General features: G+C 39.7%; 1 protein-coding gene across 4 annotated transcripts in view; it reads right to left on the bottom strand.

Annotated features, from left to right (window-relative positions):
• Ltbp1 (latent transforming growth factor beta binding protein 1) overlaps positions 1-20,669 on the bottom strand; it is a 388,495-nt gene that overhangs the window by 325,499 nt on the left and 42,327 nt on the right. For all 4 annotated transcript variants that reach the window (XM_076833843.2, XM_076833845.2, XM_076833846.2 and 1 more), the window contains exon 3: positions 11,253-11,550. In XM_076833843.2, coding sequence (XP_076689958.1) covers positions 11,253-11,550 — 298 coding nt within the window. The remainder of the gene's footprint in view (positions 1-11,252; positions 11,551-20,669) is intronic.

Genomic DNA, 20,669 nt, shown 5'->3' with positions numbered 1-20,669 from the left:
ATATGATTCTCTATTTTTCAGACATGTTATCTTGATCCCTCCAATAGGAGGACCTAGATCAGTATCTGACATGTAGTTGGCACTCAATAAATATTTCCTAGTGAAATGAATCAATCAACTATTATAAATTGAAATTCTGAATTGGGGAGATGAGGAGGATTAAGGATCCATCTTCATTATGATGAATCAGAAAATAAGGCAACCAATTAGACATGCACTGAGAGATTGTATTCAAACAAATTTCTGCTCACCCATGAGCAAGTAGGAATTTCCAAAAATCCAATTTAAGAAGTTTCTTTCAGATTGGGGGATTAAAATTTTCAATAATACTAATAACAGCCTTTGTGCACAAGCCCTCCCTTGGGGCTTCTTGAAATGTTTGATAAAAAGGATCTTTAATATGGAAAACTTTTTTACAACATGTAACAGAATATTGTGTGAATAATGTTAATAAACTACACAACAATAATACAAAGGACTTCTAAAATATGAAAAATGTTCAACCTCACTAAAAAAGTCTAAGAAATACAAACTCAGAGTATTCTGTGAACCAGGCAGTAAGGTCACATCTCACAAGAATATTCAAAATCATTAAGGCTTCACAGACTGACATTTATTTGATTTATCAAAGTCTTATTTAACAGTAACCATATTTACTCTTTTTAAAATAGTAAAGATCTGAAATAATCTAACATACCTATGTCACTGGCTAACATGCTTCCATTCACATAATTCCATTCACTACAATAAGTTGATAGAAAGCTATATAGTAACAAATTAATCAAGGGGACTGCAAAGCGTTTCTAAGATGAACACGAAATTTTCCAATTATGTAGATTCATGGATCACCTTTCAAAAGAGTAAGGCAACTAAACTGTGAAATATCTGCCTAGTTAATGGAAATGCGTTTTTTAGGATCCTGAAAAATAGCTTAATTAAAAGCCAGGAGATAAACAGAGACCACAAGAATGAAAGGAACAGAGAGAAAGAGAAAAGAGCTTCATAAAAGGGTGACAGGGCATAGTTGGTTGTGTGCAGAAAGTGAGAAATTCGGATAGGAGAACATTTCCTTCTGATTTTCTTTTCTGGGAGTAGAGTGTGTCCTAATCTTCTCAAAATGTCTATGTCATCTTCCTGTTCGAGTTAAGAACATCCTTCCTAGAAATATAATTAGGAAGGATTAGCTGCTGCAGAAAGAGGCTTTGAACCAATTAAGAATGATGTCTCACTTTAGATTCTGTCCATCAAATCTCCAAATACCAGCACTTGGCAAAATACCAACATCAGACAAAGAAATACAAGGCAGAGCTATGAAAGCAACAAAAAGTGATACCTGTGTCCAAGAAAATCCTAAAATAAGAATTTTTTTTCAAAAATACATTCTATAACTGTATCAGACACTCCTGCTAATTTTTAAAGACCGGGGAGTGGCTTTCTACACTGGCAACTTACTGTAACAAAGAGGTCGCATGTTTTCTTCACAAAAGAGAATGGGTTGGAAGTGACTCTCGAACAATTGTGAAAATAACTTTTAGTCAAATGAGTTGAGATTCATGGAATAACTGCAATTGTTCACTCCTCTACACTTTCTAGTTGTATTCTGGATTTCAAGAATGCTGTCCAAAGTACTTTTTTCCTTATTATTTTGGTAAAAAAAAAGTCTGACAGCAGCACATGAAAAGACACCAGGAGAACATGAAGAGGTTGGAACACCTGGTTCAAGTCAGTGCAGTTACCTTCTGAGTGACTCTGGGCAGGCATTCAGCCTCCTATAGTTATAAAACTTTGGCTTGTGTTGGTAGAAAAATCTGGAGAATTGCCAAGCATGGTGGCACATACCTTTAATCTCAGCCACTCAGGAGGCTGAGGCAGGAAGATGACAATCCAAGACCAACCTGGGCAACTTAGTGAGACCCTGCCTCAAAAATTCTAAAAAGAGGGTTAGGGGGTGGAGCTCAGTAGGAAAGCAAACCTGGGCCCTATCCCCAGTACCACACACAAAAAAAATGTGTCCCTAATTCTTGTTCTATTTTACATTTTGCTCAAATAATAATTTTCAAAGGGACAAGTACCCAGGATTAATTCTACTCAAAGATACTAATACTGATAAACTCTCTCTCCTGTATCTCCATTAAGTCACATAACTCTGGAATTATATGAACTCTAAGTCAAAAAAAAAATTTTCTTGCCTGAACATCCCTGTTTGCTTCCATAAGCACTTGAGCCAAATGTGTTAAGGTTCAAATCAATATTTAACTTGATACTTGTGAGTACTAGGAAGTTTCAAGCTCATAAACTGGATTTATAGTAACAGTGTCATAACTTTCCCAAGAGCTGCCTGGGCTTTGCTGTCACCCTTTGGCTTGTTAAATGCCTTATGACCATCAGAAGAATCCTCGGAAGCATAAGGGCCAAGAAGACTCATCTCTGCAACGTCAAGGACACACGACCCAAAAAACAAAATTTAGTCTGACCTTTGCAAAACACAACACCAAGAGATGCACAAGAAATGGGTCCCCTCATCACCTAGAATATCACAAGAGAACAGGATGCCATAGCTGAACTCCTTACTGCCCCGGTGGTGACTGGGATGATTGAGCAAACTTCTGCCTACTCCTCCCATTTGCTCTGGGAAGAGTCTCCTCTTTTCACCTTGTAAAGACTGAGGCACCTAGATGATGAGCTAATATCTGCATTCCTGCAAAGAATGACCTTTCTTTCCTAGATTTTTCCTCCGTAATACAGAAGTAGACGTTCTTCCTGCTTATAAGTGCTTTGCCTCTGGAACCATGGGATCTGCTCTCTGCCAGATCATCTCTAACACCTTTGAGGAACAGATAAATAGGTAAAACACAGATTCAACCTTCAGAACCTGTCTCTCCCACCCTCATTCCATAATCTACACTTCCCTTGAAGTCTAAGGAGGAAAAAACAAGAGAACCTTGTTTTCAGTTCCTCAAAAAGTTATCTCCTCTCATTGTTTTCCCCAGGTGTCTGTCTTCCTCAAACAAAATACCAGTAACCAAAAACTAGTGATATGCTCACATTTTACATGAGTTTCTCAAACCTTGACATTGCTATATGCAAAGAGTTTGGTTTTCTAATGAGCAAAGAGGCCTTCTGGAATTCTCACATGTACACATTGGCACAGCAGTACTCACAGAGCCAAAAATTGGCCAAAAGGTACAGAATCTCAGTTACACTGAGTGAATAAGTTATGGAGATCTAACAGCCCGCATGATGACAATACTTACTGATACTACTGTATCCCTGAAATTTACTAAAAGAGTAGGTCTTTAATGTTCTTACCACAAACAACAAAAGATGGTAATTATGTGAGATGATAGATATGTTAATTAGTTTCATTATGGTGCTCATTTCACCATGTACACTTATATCAAAGCATCGCATTTCACACTGTAATTATAGACAATTTTTGTCAATTATTCCTCAATATAGCTAGAAGTTTAAAAAAAAAAAAGTCAAAAAATTGGAAAAAATCCAAACATCTATCAGGAGCAGCATAAATAAGAACAAGCTACAGAGAGAACTACATAGATGAATCCCAGACATAATGCTAGGTAGAAAAATATACGCTGTGTCACTTACATACAGTTCAAAGTCAGGCAAAACTGACCTCTGGTGCTAAAAGTCAAGAAAGCAGCTCCTTTTGAGGAGGAGGGAGAGGGTGGGTCTAGAACAGGGATCGGTGGTGCTGGTAATGTTCTGTTCTGTAACATGGATGGTACCTCCCCGAGTTTGGCATCACTTTGGAATAACCATTAGGCTGTGTGCACTTTTGATTTTTATACTTTTTTGTTTGTAATTTCCATTTAATTTCTAGTTTTAAAAAGTTTTCTAATAATTTGTATATAATGATAAAATCAACCATTGGTTCAGAATTTTGGTTCTTACCCCATCTTGAAGGTATCTTGAAATGAGAGATGAAGTCCTTAGATTAAGTTCCTTTTCTTCAATTTTCTAATTGCTGTCTTTTCCCCCACCACACCTCATAGAGATCAAACCTTCATCCTCCTCATAGGTTTGTTGGACAGATCATATACAATAAGGAATGCATAGTAGCCTGCAAAGTATTCTCTGCTTTACAAAGGCAAATGGCATTATCCCAAATGGGAAAAGTTTACTCCTGCAGACAGGGATTTAGATACTGTCAAAACTTTTAAAAAAAAAAATTGTTAAGCAAACATTTATTGAAGTTCTTCTGTATTTCTCTGTGGATAAGGAAAGAAGAGACTGTGTAATAAGAGCTCAGAGTAAGTACAGGAAAGTTCAGAGAAGAAACCTGGAGGAGGGTCAAGGGGCCAAGGTGAGGGCTCTACATTGAGCAGAATCTCCCTGTGTCTGAGAGTGACCATTTCGGGAAATCATCTACTTGAGGGATGACCAATTCCATGGCTAATTTCTAGAATTAATTTGGGGGTGAGTGGGTTATTGGGGATTAAACCCAGAGGTGCTTTCTCAATGAGCTATATCCCAGCCCTTTAGTTTAGTTTTGTTTTGTTTTGGGACAGGGTCTTGCTAAGTTGCTGAGGCTGGCCTCAAACTTGTGTTCCTCCTGCCTCAGCTTCCTCAGTCACTGGGATTACATGCATATGCCACCACACAGAGCTCCTTAGCTGTTTTAACAAGTTCCCTGAAGGTCCCAATATTAACTATTCATGCTGAAAAAAAAAAAAAAAAAAAAAAAAAAAAAACCCTGAACACTCCCTGAAGTTTTAACTGTTGATTTAGCTTTATAATGGGCTTTTTTTTTTCTTTTGTGAAAAATCCAAATAAAGGGAATGAGCTTGAGTTTTCTTGTTCATCAGAACTTTTCAAAGTTCATCTGCTTTGGCAAATACTTCCAGGAACATTCCACATTCTTGAAGGTAGCACAGCATGCAGTCTTTCTTGAAGACTCACAACCACAGGGACTAAAAGGTAAGAACCAGGCAGAGAAAAGGCGCAGTGCCACACCCTCTTCTCATCATGGTGGACATCACTCATCACCCCTCCTATCAACTGACCCAGAATAAACGTCAAGTACTTGATTCTCGAGAACTCTGAAAGTAGACCCCATCGTCTCTGTGTGGGTTTCAAAGGGCCTTCTCTATATTTAGAAAATATCTGGCACACTATAAACTCATTTGATAAATACAGAACACATTTGAATTATTCCTGCTTTTCAAAAGAACACTTTCTAATGTGCTTCTTTTATCTTCGCCACATCTCTGGGAAGATGATAGAAAAGAGAAATGATCAATGCCATTAAGTAAATTTAGTTCTCTCACATGGATTGAGACAGAGGGGAAAAAAAGATTTTCCAGAGGAACTAAGGGCTCCTTTGCCACATCAGGACACCATTAGATGACGAAAATGGCCATCCTGGGAAGAAAGACTGGCTACATGTGAGCTCTCCAGATAGATCTGACAGCCACATCCTGAGTAAAACCAGACTTCCTGCTGGGGCTCAAAGACAGGAGACTGGGCACATTTTCTCCTACAAAAGTGCTTCCTCCTTACACAGTTCAGATAACGGCTCCCCATTTGGCAAAGCAGTGATCACGGTACCAACATTCCCTAAACAACCAGAAGACCACTGAGCTGAAGAATGTCCCTTCTGACCTTCACCTCGTGCGCCCATGGTCAAGTGTCTGTGACACCCATCATGATGAACAAGGATAAAAAGGAACACTTCACACAAGTCTAGACGGCCTCATTTAGCAGCACCGAGAGTCAAAATGGCTGTTAACAGAATGAAAAATCTCCAGAAAGCTGGAAATTTTTGAATTTTGCCCTTTTGTGGATTCTTCTGGCCATAATTTATAAGCATTAACATCTTTTTATATATAAAAACAAAGACAGACCCTGGGATGCTCTTATAATCTAACATGCATGACCACCTTGACAGCTACCCCAGGCAGGAGGCAAGCATGATAGCAACCTGAAGCTAACATGGGTTCTAGAAGTATTCCAGTATTGTGAAGTAGAATAAAACGCAAAGAATCAGAGAAGTGTCTGCAAATGTTTGTGTACAGCAACATAAGTATATTTGGTTTCTTCTTCAGTTCATGGAATATTCGTGATTTGGTCCAGGAGACTAGGAAAGTAACATGATAATAATAAACATCAATGAAAAGCATGAATGAAATTACCAACTACATTAATGATTAATGCCAGAATTTACTGGTCAAAATCCTTCCAAATCCGTACCTGACCAAGTAACCAGCTTTGTACTGCTGATACCTAGCTGCCTTACTCTCTAGTCAGGTACAGAGGATGACCAGTTACTCCAATATGAGGCTCTGTCAAAGACCACACCATTCATCAAGTACCAAATACCTTCAAAGACCCTGGAGTTTCATGATCCTACTGAAGCAATCCTCAAAAACCAGCAAAATATAAAGGCCTCCTCATCCTCCCTTTCTCTCATAGTCGCAAGCCAAGTCCTTATCTGATTCTCTTCTCCTTTGCTTTCCAAGATCAATTAGGTGCCAAGGTTTTTCATGACTCTAACTCAAGGTCATTTCCATCCTCTGCATTTTTACCTCTACTGTACCTGATTCAGAGCCATCTTCTAAGACCATTTTAGATACCACAATGAGATTAATCTTCCAAAGGCCAAGTAAAATTGCAGGATTCTTTTACTTCAAACTTCCTTTTATTAGTCTTTATTACAGAAAATTTCAAAAATATAAAAAGGGAGTGTTTTGTAAGAAACCCCCTTATCCAGCTTCAGTAATGATCAGCTCACAGATGATAGTTACCCTGTACCTCAACTCACTGCACTATTGTGAATTAAATCTCAGACATCACACACTTTCAACTGTAAATACCCCTCCTTCCAAACAACCACAGTGCAATTCACCACAACCCACCAAAACCAACCATCATTCGCTCAGACCATCAAGTTTCTAATCAACTTTAGCATTTGCACAAAACTATTGGGATCGGTTAATGAGTTTCTTAAGCTTTTATTTTCTATTTTGTGTGTGGGGGGGTGTTTTGTTGGTTTTTTTTTTTTTTTTTTTTTTTTTTGGTTATTGCTCTGTTGAAATCTTTATCCCCTGGTTTTCAACCAATCTTTCATGCCTATATTACCACTAGTCTTCATTTATATCAAGCTCCAATTGAATCATATCCTAAATGTGCATATGTTCACAGATTTCTTGATATTTCTCCCTACAGTGCTAGTCCTTCTGAATGTGGACCAGACTTAGTGATTCACTTCTAATGAGCACAATATTGTGGCAGTGAGGGTGTGCCTTCAACAGGACCACAAACTACATAGTCACTGTAGCTTTCCCCTGGCGCTCCTAGGCTGCGATCACTGACTTGGGGAGAGGCCAGCAGGCATGTCATGAAGACACTCTAACAGCCATTAGGAAAGGTCCACACAGAGAGAAGGGAAAGCTTCATTCCAATAGCCAGTCTTGGAGCTGAGGCCTCCTTCTGAAAACAAGGGGTGTGAGCCGTGCTGTGGTGGATCTCCAGCTCAGCAGAGCTCTAGAAGACAGCCGTCCTGCTGATTGCTGGACTTGCAACCTCAGGAGAGACTCTGAGCCAGGGCTCCCAACCATGTGCCTCCTGGATTCCTGACACACAGACTGTCAATCAGTAAATGCTGCCTGCTAAGCTTCCAGCTGATGTGTTATACAAGAGATAATTAATACAGCCCGTGCTCTGATCTCACGTCAGAAATGCACTGCTCAATTCTGGGTCTGAATTCAACTGACTTTTCAACTCACAAACCACCTTCTCCAGAGGCCTCTCCCTGAACCTCCACTTCCCAAACACTCCAAAATCCAGAAACAGCCACTTCTTCCTTTGAGTCCCTACAGAACTTGCTAGTATTCTGTTTTAAGTCAAGCACCTACAACCAAATCAGCCAAGGGTTAAACCAATCCATCTAATATCCACCTACCTAAAATGTGCTATTCTAACAATCCAGTTTCACCAGCCCAAGCCGCCTTTCCAACATGCCAGGCACACTCAAGCCTCCAGGCCTCTTCTCCAGCCCTTCTTATGCATGGTCCCTGCCCTCCCTCCTTCAGGCTCTTCCTTAAATGCCACTTGTCATCAGCACCATTCCTCACAGTCTGTCTTAAGCCACTGCCCCTCTCCATCTGACACCCACCCAGCACTCCCCGGCCTCCACTGCCACAGCACATAACACACCAGACGTGAATTTAATGACACCACTTGTCAGTGGTCTGGCCCTCTGTAGACTGTGTTCTTCAGGAAAGCAGGCACTGGGTCTGGCTGCTCAGTGGTCCCCGGGCCCTAGAACAGCACCCATTCTACAGGGGAATATGTGACAAAAACTTGCTGAACCAATGGTCAAGACCAAAGCACTTCACATGCCGTGGGATGAATGTTAGCACTGACATTCTGGCACTTTAAGCAACTTTATTTTAAAGAGGCCTAATCAATCTCCCCCTTGTTAAAATAAACAACACCTTTAAAAAACCCTAAAATAGGCAATGTTTTTTAAATAGAAGAAAAAGTGGCAAAAATGGGCCTATCCTATGGAGTCCTTGGCAGTTTGATTAAATAGGATTTGAAACGATTGCGTCATTACCTAATTTGATCAATGGGCCAACAGTGTCGATTCCTTTGTGCTCCTCTAAGGTTATAGATCACTTACTTCAAAATCTCCTTAAGAATAGGATTTAATCCTCCCTGCAGGGACCAAAAAAAGACCTGTAATCTATAAAAGCATATTAAGTAAATCAGAATTGATAGCATCTTGGGCATCTCTTCTTACCCAAGAGCACACAGCAGGCAGCCCAGGTACTCACGCCTACAATCCAGTACCATTAAAAGCATCTTGATTCAGCAGATGAAGTCTCCAGAGGAAACTACCTAATGACTTTGATTTTACCAAAGCCAAGTCAGAGCTGAAACCTTGGCCTCTCTGACTCACAACATTCTTGTCTAAACTACAACGTTGCTAGAACAAGGAGAAGGAGAAGAGGGAGGAGGAGAAAGAAGAGGAAGAAGAAAAGGAGGAAGAAGAGCAAGAAGAAGAGGAGGAGGAAAAGAAAGAAAAGCAAGAGGAGGAAGAAAAGAAAGGTTGTTCTTTTATCTAAGAAATGGTTCTTACTAACAATCCATATATATATATATACACACACACACACACACATACTATGCATGTACATATATATACATTGCACATATATATACACACACACATTGTAGAGGGGCAGATTCAAAGAGTAGACGGTGATACTCGAGATTGACAATGTTGCTATAAATTACTTCACAGTTGATGTAAGTAATAACGGTAGAAAAAATACTTGCAATGCACAGTAATCTGACTTTCTTGATCGCCAAAGCATAGTTCAACATAGAATTGTTCTTTGTTTCTAAGATCAGAACAATGCTGGAAGGGAGATGTCTGGCTATGATATAATCAAAGCTTTATATCATTCCAAGGACACACAGTTATATTCATAATCTGGCACCAAAAAAAGTACTATTATCCTTTAAAGAAAGGGTGAGCAACTGAAGTTCATGGGCCAAATCCAGCCCTCAGCTTGTTTTTGTATGGCCCCTAAGAATAGTTTTTACATGATCAAGAAAAACATCAAAAGAAGAATAATATTCCATGATGTGAAATTTATATGAAATTCAAATTTCACTGACCTTAAGTGAAGTATTTTTTGGAACACCATACACAATGTCCTTCTCTAGCATTGTCTAGGCTGCTTTCTGCTACAATGGCAGAACTGGGTAGCTCCAACAGAAACTATGGGTCCCACAAATCTGGAAATATTTACTATCTAGTTCTTTGCAGAAAATATTTGCCAACTCGCTCCAATAGGGCCTACGTGCTGGGACAAACTACCTATCTTCCAATCCTAACACTGTCACTTATCAATTACCTATGTGACCTGAAACAAACCACTTACCCACTCTGAACTTCAGTTTTCTCATCTATAAAGTAGGGTTAATAACAGTACCTACCTTACAGGGTCATTGTAAACTGCAAATTAGTAATACGTGTGGGGTATTTAAACAGTCCCTCTCATATAGAATGTTCTTACTAAGATTTAGTTAGACCTACCATTCCTTCTCTTAAGAGCTCCAGGATGAGTTTTCCAACTGAAATGCCAGCAAATGGTTAGACCTCCATCTAGCCCCCAAATTCATTTATTACAGTAGAACAGAAGTACTATGAGAAAAGAAGAAATGAGACAAAAATGGAGAAAATAACAGAAAAAAAAAGAGAGAGAATCACAGGATGAATAAAAGGAGAAAGGAAAAAATTCTAAGGACCCCACTGAGCAGGAACAGTAGGTGGCCAGTTCGAAGGGGAAGTATCAATTAGGATAATTTCATCTATAGCACCAGATTAAATAACCTCTGTGGGCTCACTGAATACTAAACACCCTGTGGAAATTGTCTCTTTGTGGGGAAGAGCATTTGAAATTCCAAGCAAGTGACTTACACATGAACTGCTGGGTCAGTCCATTTTTAAGAAGGGGACTTCCTGTATTTTACATTCCTAGACAAAGGACAAGTGATAGTTGCAGTAAAATCTGCATCTTATTATCCACGTAGAGCAGCCCATCAAGAGGAGACAATTTGTGTAAGGACCCACGCGTCCGAAGGGCTGTTTCTCATGCTGCTCACAGAAGGACAGGGATGATCTTTCTTCCCCAGAGTTCTTATCTTAATCAGCACCGTGCTTACTCCCTAACCCTAAGAAAAAAACTACGTTCCATAAATAGAAAGCAAGCTCATTCACCAAAAATGGACCTGCCCTGCGTGGCAACTGGGAGGTAAGCACGGTGTTAAAAGAAGATACACTGAACCTGCTACTGAGGTTAAGGAATTATTTCCTTCCAAGGACTCACATTCATTTGAATACATTCTCTGTACAAAGCTGTGTTCCTACCTTTCCCATTATCTTTAAAAAATAATCATAGTTTCTCTTTCTCAAATTATTACTTCAAAACATTACAGCACAACCTTCTCCCCTTAAAAAAAGAATTTCAAACTTACAACTCTGCCATAGTCGGGTATCCTTATTATTCTCTTCCAACCCTGGTTATCCTAGTTATTGCTATGGTTCATACTTACGGTAAATTTGCCCTGCAAAAGCTAAATGCACATATCAAATATTTTTAAGAGTCTTGAGGAAAGGAAAGAAAGACATTATTATCCAAGTGATCACTGCAAACTGCAGGAAAAGGAGAGTGATTAAGGTGTCCCTCATCCAGAGGCAAGAACAAAACACTCACTGAGAATGAATCTGCTGGGAGACTCCTACTGAAGGCTTTGGCTTGAGGGTCAAGGTCATCTGGGCCACAGGACTGACTCTTGGTAGAGGGTCTGCCTTCTTAGATGCAGTGTGCTTTACTGCTTGCTCAGGAGGAACCCAAGAAGAGGCAACCCCAGGATTCTGCCCTCCAAAGACTGGTGACGAGGTGTCCTGGGCAACTGTCGTCTCACAGGCTTTGCCCTTGGTCCCCGGTTTACACACACAGAGTTGAGGCCGGAGACACATCCCTCCATTCTGGCATGGCGGAACACAGCTCGCTGCAAAAAGATAACAGGAGACACAGCTTTGACTTCACTAATTCACAGCAGACTTCACTAATTCTTCTCAAGGGTTAACAGTAGCATCCTGATGCTCTTCAATAAAATCGAGCTAACCTTAAGCACTGATGATGATGATGATAATGGTGACAATGACGATGAAGATGAAGACAGCTAATATCTATTAATGGCGGCCTGGGTACCCAGCACCACTCAAACATATACCAACAAATTTGATTCCCCAGAAGCTGATTTTAGAAGATATCTGTTGCCCATTTTACAAATGAAGAAACAGACATGAAGGTTCAGTATTTTGCCAAAGATCACAGGATTGTTAGTAAACAGAAGAGCTGGGACTCAAACCCAAGTGAGCAGACCCCAAAGCCATCCTATTTAATCATGTTACTACAACGCCTTCCAGAAACACATCAGAAAACACAAGAAAATTTTTACAAAATGTTCTGCTATTATTAAATTGTGTTCTATGGCTTAAGTTTAAATTTGTTTTTAAATTTTTAAGTTTAAATTCTTTTGCCTAGACTTAAAAAAAAAAAAAAAAATTTACCAACCCCCAATAGTGCTCTCCAACAGACTTGCACAGGCCATCAGAGCTTGGAGAGATTATTTTAAATTTTTCAACCCACTCTTTTGACATATGAGAAAACAAAAAGCAGAAAGATGGAGACTCACCCTCTAGGTACCCACTAGTTTACATAATAATCCAGTGGACTATACACCATCCCTAATTTTATAACAAAAGGCAGCCAAAAAGAAACAACTTCTTCATCTCCTGTTTGCTAAGATGCCTGAACTTTGAATCACCGGACTTTTGGCCAAGCAGTTATAAAGTTAGCAGGGCCATGTGTCATAGGCAAGGCTAGTGGATTTGATCATAGGCAAGATCCCTTGGAGCTTAAATGTTGCTGACTTAAGTTTTATTAGGTAACGCCACAGTTCTCTGGACATAATCCCTTCAAGCCCCTTCTCTGTTTGTTCAAATACATGTATTATACTACCCTCTCCTATCAGTCTACCTCTGACTTAAGCAATTAGTCCTAAAGTCACACTACAAAATCTCTCGTAGAATTCAACGCCAGAAACAGTCCACAAAACAATTACAAAATATGTAAGGGATGTGAACTACAGGAGACTCAGTTATTAAGAGCCAAATCACCAAAACTTAACCCTGAAATTTTCTATAAAAGAGAAGACACTTTTCCCATCTTACTACAGTATGATTCCAATTAGTTGTAACAAACAATAAGAAATGGCCCTTGAGTGTCAGAAGACCAGTGTGACAAATTTTCAACATGTTGGGAAGGATTCAAAAACAACATTTTAACTGCAACGAGCTCTCTAGGTGACCTTGGAGTAAGTCAATTAACCTTGGCCCCTGCACCTGTGTGTGTTTGGGGGCATCACAAGGACAGCAGCTGCTTGTTCTAAAATGGTCCCCATATTAGACTTCCAGAATTCAAATTCAAATTCAAAATCTATGTATTTCCAGAATTCAAGATGCTTTTCTAACTGACCAAGCAAACCCTACTGCAGGATCAGACATACTATGCTGGGGTCCCTGCTCAGCCATGATTATTTACGGAATGTCACACGAGTGCGAATGAACTCCACCCAAGCAAACAGAAGCGGCCAGGAGCAAGGACTGGACCACCCTTTCAACACTGTGCTTCTGCCAGAGATCACCCCCCAGGCATTCCCTGTATACATTCCCTTCATGCTTTCAATTAGAAACACGTTTCAGTTTAACATCTGAGAATGATTTCCGCTTCTCCTCCCTCCCAAGGTGTACTGCAAATGTCTACTAATCTACCAGGAAATCTGCACAGAGCAGCCTGCAGAGGTTGGCACCTAGGTAGGTGGATGCCAAGGACTAAAATCATCCAACATGCCACTCAATGTGCCAAGGACATGTCTTTAGAAGGATGTAAATGGATTAGAAATGTAAAGGGGAGTCTTTTTTTTTTTTTTAATTCTTCAAATTCTGCCTGTAGTAATGGGGCAGGGAGGACAGTAATAAAAAGGGGAAAAAAATACCCAAAATTCACTATTTGCTACTGAAGAAAAAGAACATGCTGTATAACGGAATGGCTATGCCACCCTTCTGTAGGAAAGTTCTGAAGAAGAATGAGAAGAGAATTTTCTCTTCCACCTATGCCACCCAGGCTCAGGCAGGATGCCCCTAGAGCATGCAGATGAATAGGGTTTGGCTTGAACTGGGGCACAGGTGACAGAAGCCTAAGTGCCAAGACCAGCCCCTTATCTGACATGAGAGCGCAAAACTCATGTCCTCCAATCACATCATTTTTCCTCCAATCTTTGGTCCCCAAGCCTTAGTGCCACTTACAGGGCAGAAAGATGGGTGGTTCTCAAAGTCAGTGCCCAGACCACCACCAGCAGCAGCACATTAAGAACACTTTGGAAAGAGGGGAGGGGAGGGGAGGGGAGGGGGATAGGAAAGGATAGGAAAGGCAGCAGAATACAACAGACCCTAGTATGGCAATATATAAATCAATGGAAGTGTAACTGATGTGATTCTGCAATTTGTATACGGGGTAAAAATGGGAGTTCATAACCCACTTGAATCAAAGTGTGAAATATGATATATCAAGAACTATGTAATGTTTTGAACAACCAACAATAAAAAAAAAAAAAGAAAATTAAAAAAAAAAAAAAAGAACACTTTGGAAATACACATTCCTGGGCTGCCCCAGGACCATCTAAATCTGAACCTGGAGCCCAGCAGTCTGTGAGTCCCCTCCAGGTGATTCAGACGCACCCTCCAGTTTGAGAACCACTGGCATACAACATTTGGAACCTGATGATCTTCCTCCATCAGTTTTGAGGACTTATATTTTTATAATTGTGAGTTTAGTGTTTTCACACTAGAATTGCTCTTATTTTATTACATTCTTGGCTATGATAAACGTGTGTGTTTTGTCAGACCCTTTTATTTTTAATGTAAAAGAGGGAATACCTCCTCAATGATCAAATTCCCAGGATCTCTATGGATCCCTTCCAAAAGTCACATCTACTTTGTGGCCAATGCAAAAAAATTGTAGGTATTTACAAGAAGACTGTTATATTATAACTAAGGTGTTGAACTATAAAGAATATTATAAATGATGTCGCAGAAGTACTTTTTAAATGGAGTTTTTCCCTACCAGTTGATTCTGCATATACCTGGTCAGCTGTGTTTAGGCACAATCAGCTGGGGCTACATCAAGGTCTTATGGTGAGGCTGGGCACACACTGCCCAGGTTCATGCTGCCTGTTAGCATCATCTGGGGCATTTTTAAAAACTCCAGATTAATTAAATCAGAGTCTCTGGGGGAGGGTCCCAGGCACTTTTTTTTTTTTTTTTTTTTAAAGAGAGAGTGGGGGAGGGAGAAAGAGAGAGAGAGAATTTTTTTTTTTTAATATTTATTCTTTAGTTCTCAGCGGACACAACATCCCTGTTTGTATGTGGTGCTGAGGATCGAACCCGGGCCGCACGCATGCCAGGCCAGCGCGCTACCGCTTGAGCCACATCCCCAGCCCCCCCCAGGCACTTTTTAAACTCCCGGATGATTGCAACCTTCAGCCAAGTCTGAGAAGCCGTAGTTAGGGAACAAATCCTACCCCAAACCTGCTGACAGGTCTTCCTAAAATGCTCTTTGAATCATGTTGTTGTTTTTTTTTTCTCAAAAACTTATATTACATTTTTACTAACCATGGGATAATTTCAAAGTCCTATACATCTGGACTCAAAACCCCTTTCCACCCTCACTTCTACTGGTTCACCCCTGCATAAGCGCCCAGGTTCTCTAGAATTCTTGCCTCCTTGTCTCTGCAGACAGGGTGCCCTGTTCAGGAACACATGCCCCTCAATTCCAGTCCCCAAGTCCTTTTCTTCTCTGTTTTTCCCAAATGCCTGCCCACCCTACCAGGATCTTGGCACCATCTGAGCTCCTGTCCCACTTTTATCATTCATTTCACATTCACATGTGCTGTGGCATGTTATTAATCTTTTTTTTTTTTACAGTTATCTCTTATTTACCAACTAGATTATCAAGTGTGAGGTCAATTAAATGGCAGAATGTTCTGTACCTAGGATAGGATTCTGAGATTCATTATTGACTAATTCCAAATGATGCTGGGATTTCAAGGCATGGCCAAGGGAATGGTAGCAGATGACTTTTATTTCATTATATAATAAGATCTACACCTTCAGACGTGGTTTGCATGGTACTCACTTGAACACTCTCCAATCCAAAGCAGATGTTTTTCCAACAAAATTAATATTCAAATATACACTAAAAACACACAAGGTCTGTAGTGAAATTTAACAGTATATGACAGTTACTTATTATAGAAACAGTTTCAGAAGCCCATTTCCAATGTGTTCCAGAAGAACGCGGAAGGGGAAACAAACTGGTTAAAGACAAGGAGAAAAGAACATCATAACTAACTGATAAGAGCTGCGACAGGTTACTAAACCTCCAATACAGAAGCACCTTGAGGGAGCTAGCCTAAGAAGTTCAGTGCAACAGAAAAAAAGAGAGAGCTTCTGAGAAATACTGTTTGTGGACATGAACAAGAAAAGGAGGGGGAAACAAACAATTAATTCAGAGGACAATCCTAGGCCAGGATTTCTGCTCAAGAAACCACAGAGAATTAACCCTCTCACTGAAGCTCCTCCCTTCCAAACACAAAGCAATGGTAAAATTATAGTTTTACATTTAAAAAGATCATTTTTTATGCTAGTCATGATGGAATAACTGTCGCAAACAAGTTAGAAGCAAGAAGGCTGGATGGAAGATAGAAAACATCTGTTTGTAACGCTGGACACCCGGCAGCCCAAGACTGATTCCCAAGAGAAAGGAATCCATGTGATGCAGAAGAGCACTCTGTGGACCACAGACCCGGGTGGAGCGCAATGGCTTCCCCCCCAGCGAAGGAGACAGAGACCTGCCTCAGGAGGCTAAGCAGCTGAAATTGCAGGGCTGAGTACTGGGGAGAAGGGACCTGCACGCAGAGGCAAAGGCAGAGGCAGCCCAACACCTGCAAAGGATCTCCATGAGTCTCTGCCTGATGCGAAGCTGCAGAGGCACCGGGTGAGGTCCGGCAACCACCACCCAGGACCTGGGGGCTGCAAATTCCCAGAGCTACTCCAGGGCACAGGCCCAGTTTTGAGCAGCTGGGGTCATGACACATAGGAGAGGGTCCAGAAGTAACCACCTTTCCAAAGCATAGTATTACTTCAAAATCAGACAAGAACAGTGTCCAGAAAGAGAATGAACACACAAAATTAAAATTACAAATACAGGTGCAAGATATCCACGTAAAATATTAGTAAATTGGATATATCAGTATTTAACAGAAAAGCAAGCAGAATTTATCCCAGAAATACAAATATGTCTCTAATCTTAGCAGATATATCACTGTAATTCCCCATGTTAAAAAAGCAGATGAGAATTCAACTCAAGGAATGCAGAAAAAGCTTCCAATAAAATTCATCACTTATTCATGATAACAAATAAGAACTATTAGCCAACTATGAATACAAAGGGACTTCCTGATAAACAGTATCTACAGCAAACCCCACAAAAAAACCCACAGCAAATATTACAATAGCAAATATTATAAAGTGTGTAGAAGAATCCCTGTCAAAGTTGAAAACAAAGCTAAATACTCACAATAACCTCTAATAGTCCATGTGGCTTTGTAGGTCCCAGGCAACAGGACACAACAAGAAAAATAAAAGGCCTAAGTGCTAGAAAAGAAAAAATAGATGTATCCTTAGGTGTAATTCTCCTAATTTTCTACATATTTACCAAAAAAGCCTACAAACAATTATAGCTGATTTAAAAAAAAAAAAAAAAAAAGTCAGCAAGGTTCCCACCTACTGGATTACTGGATTATCCTAGAAAAATTAATATTATTCCTGTAACAATGAATATACAATTAAATGTATGTAGTGGGGGAAAAAAAAGACACAATTCCCAAGGGCAACTCTAATTATAGGTATCTAACATAAATCTAACAAAAGATATTCAAGACTTTCGAAAGAAATTACAAAGCATTTAAGCACAAAAAAATCTGAATAAATACCAAGATATAGTTATGTGGATTATAAGATTTAATTCTGACAGACACAAGTCTCTCCAAATCCTTCTATAAATTTGAATTTCAATTAAAATCTTAATGACTTTCTCAGAAAAATTAACAAGCCAATCCTAAAATTAATAATGGCACACTGACAGGCTAAGAATGATCAAAACAATGCAAAAAAAAAAAAAAAGATCATGGGGAAAAATCTGCCCTGCCAAATATTAAGATCTATTATGAAGTTAAAATGATTTAACTTCATTTCAACTCATAGTACACATATAAAGCACCATTTTTCATGTCTCTCATTGGAGTCTTCATACATGTACTTAGGGTACTGATGTCCGTCTCATAACATCTTTCCTGCCCCCATGCCCATCCGTTGCCCTCTCTTCCCTTTGCCCTATCTAAAGTTCCTCCCTTCCTCCCATGCTCCACACAAGGGACTGGCAAAAAGTCTGTTTCCATCAAGTGTTAGCAAAGATGTAGGGAAATGGGAACATTTATATACTACTCTACCCACCTCTGCAAAAAGCAATGTGGCAGAATCTTGTAGTTTTTGTGTGAAACTGTCAATTTTAATTTGAGGCCAGCATGTGCTCAAGAGGACATACAGAGGAATATTCACCTGGATACAATGACGAATATGGGCACTGGTCAGTGAAAATACGAACAAACCGTCGTATGTTCACACAGTAGTTAAAATCATGATCCAGGTCTGTACCAAGCAACATGGAGAGATCTTGACAATAATGCTGGCTGAGGAAAGAAAATTATAGGATGCTACCTTATAATACTCCTCTTTATACTATAGTAACCGCCCTTACCAATTTAAAAACAATACCAATGTGTTTTTACAAATACATATGAAATCAACCAAAGTATAAAAAATATGTACTGAAGCCTCCAAGTTTATGTCAGTAATCACCTCTAGGAAGGAAGCAGAATGATGCAAAGAAAAGATGACACTGTATGAGCATATTTGTTTCTTTAAAAAAATAGGTAGCAAATATGATAATAAGAAGATTAACTATGGGCCATAGATACATGGATGGCTACTATTGTATCTTTTATACTTTTCAACTTTTCAAAATAAAAAAAGAATTCTTCTTTTTTTTTTAAGTAATCAAATAAAAAGCAAATTGGAAATGGAGGAGAGTTAAACCCTGTTCCTCATCACAGGGTGAAGCTGTGATAATGCAATGGGGTCAGCCCAAAGTGGTACAAAGTGCCACCAAGAAGATGTACCCACGGGGCTTGCAGAAAAACACTGACATGAAGACCCTGCAGATTTGGCAACAAAATCCTGTTCTATCCCGATCTACCAGGTTAGCGGTATGAAAACATTCTTTCATCATTTGAAACAGTCAAAATTGAATGTATTCTCAGCTGGGTGCAGTGGCCCATGCCTATAAATCCAGTTACTAGGGAGGCTGAGGCAGAAGGATCATGTGAGTTAAAACCCAGCCTCAGCAACTTAGCAAGACCATAAGCAACTCAGTGAGACCCTGTCTCTAATAAAATATATAGCAGCACAATTCAAAATAGCTAAACTGTGGAACCAACCTAGATGCCCTTCAATAGATAAATGGATAAAAAAAAAAATGTGGCATATATACACAATGGAATATTACTCAGCAGTAAAAGAGAATAAAATCATGGCATTTGCAGGTAAATGGTTGGAGTTAGAGAAGATAATGCTAAGTGAAGTTAGCCAATCCCAAAAATACAAATGCCGAATGTTTTCTTTGATATAAGGAGGCTGATTCATAGTGGGACAGGGAGAGGGAGCATGGGAGGAATAGACAAACTCTAGATAGGGCAGAGGGGTTGGAGGGGAAGGGAGGAGGCATGGGGTAATTAATGATGGTGTAATGTGGTGATCATTATTATCCAAAGTACAGGTATGAAGACACAAATTGGTGTGAGTACACTATGTATACAACCAGAGATATGAAAAACTTTGCCCTATATATGTAATAAGAATTCTAATGCATTCTGCTGTCATATACAAATAAAAGAGTGGGGTGGCTGGGGATGTGGCTCAGTGGTTAAGCACTCCTGGGTTCAATCACTGGTACCAAAAAAAAAAAAAAAAAAAAAAAAAATATGAGTTAATTCTCTATTTTTTGCCCCAAATGGTAAACAATCTCAGATTTCTTCCCCATTTGAATCTCCTCCAGTTTGACAAGTTGATCCGAAAGTTGTTTAAAAGTTCAGTGACTGTATTTTTAGGAAGCAACCCATGCCCTAAAGCTCAGCCTCCATCGCTTTTAATTCTAAAAACGTAACCCTCGGTTATATTTAAAACTTGTCCCAGCCCACACAGCGCAAACAGAGTGACTCTCTGCCCTTTGCCTTTCTCTCCAAACAAGTTGCAGCATGTCTACCACATGTGTCCTGGGGCGAAATGTGAGTCGAGCTGTGTCTTCCATGATCAGAGACAGCAGGTGAGAAACGGCTCTGCTGTGCGGGTCTTCACAGCAATGCCCAGCTGCCCTTTGAAGTTACTCAATAACAAGAGAGTGATATCAGATCACAGGAGACAGAGCATGAGGTCACACAATTGCATCTACTCTTAACTGTCCGCTCCTTGTAGCAAACCCAAATAAACGTTGTACTTGTGCTGTAGCTGTCTCTGGGTCAGCTTCCTCCAAAACCCCCATGGAGAAAAACAAATTGTTCATTATTCCAGAAGACTGGAAGGAAAAGGCATTATGATAGTTTGGCAGTTTTTTCTTCCGGAATAATGAAGAATTCCACATTTGTGAATTTTCTAGATAGGCCAACTACGCCCATCAAGTGCCAATGCACTTGATAACCTTTATGGGGTTTTGATCATTATGAAAATCCATTTGAAATACTTTAGGGGTATGGGGGTGTATGGGGGTGTTTACTTTCATTATTTTCTTCTTCCTCTATATTAGACTTTCTACCACTTTTTTCTATCCTTTTTGCTTTTCTAATCTACAGTAATGATTTCACCAAGCAATGGCTGAGCACAGCATGAATTA

Source organism: Callospermophilus lateralis, chromosome 14 (genome assembly GCF_048772815.1).
Source record: "Callospermophilus lateralis isolate mCalLat2 chromosome 14, mCalLat2.hap1, whole genome shotgun sequence".
Lineage (NCBI taxonomy): Eukaryota > Metazoa > Chordata > Mammalia > Rodentia > Sciuridae > Callospermophilus > Callospermophilus lateralis.
This window is presented reverse-complemented; position numbering and strand designations above follow the sequence as displayed.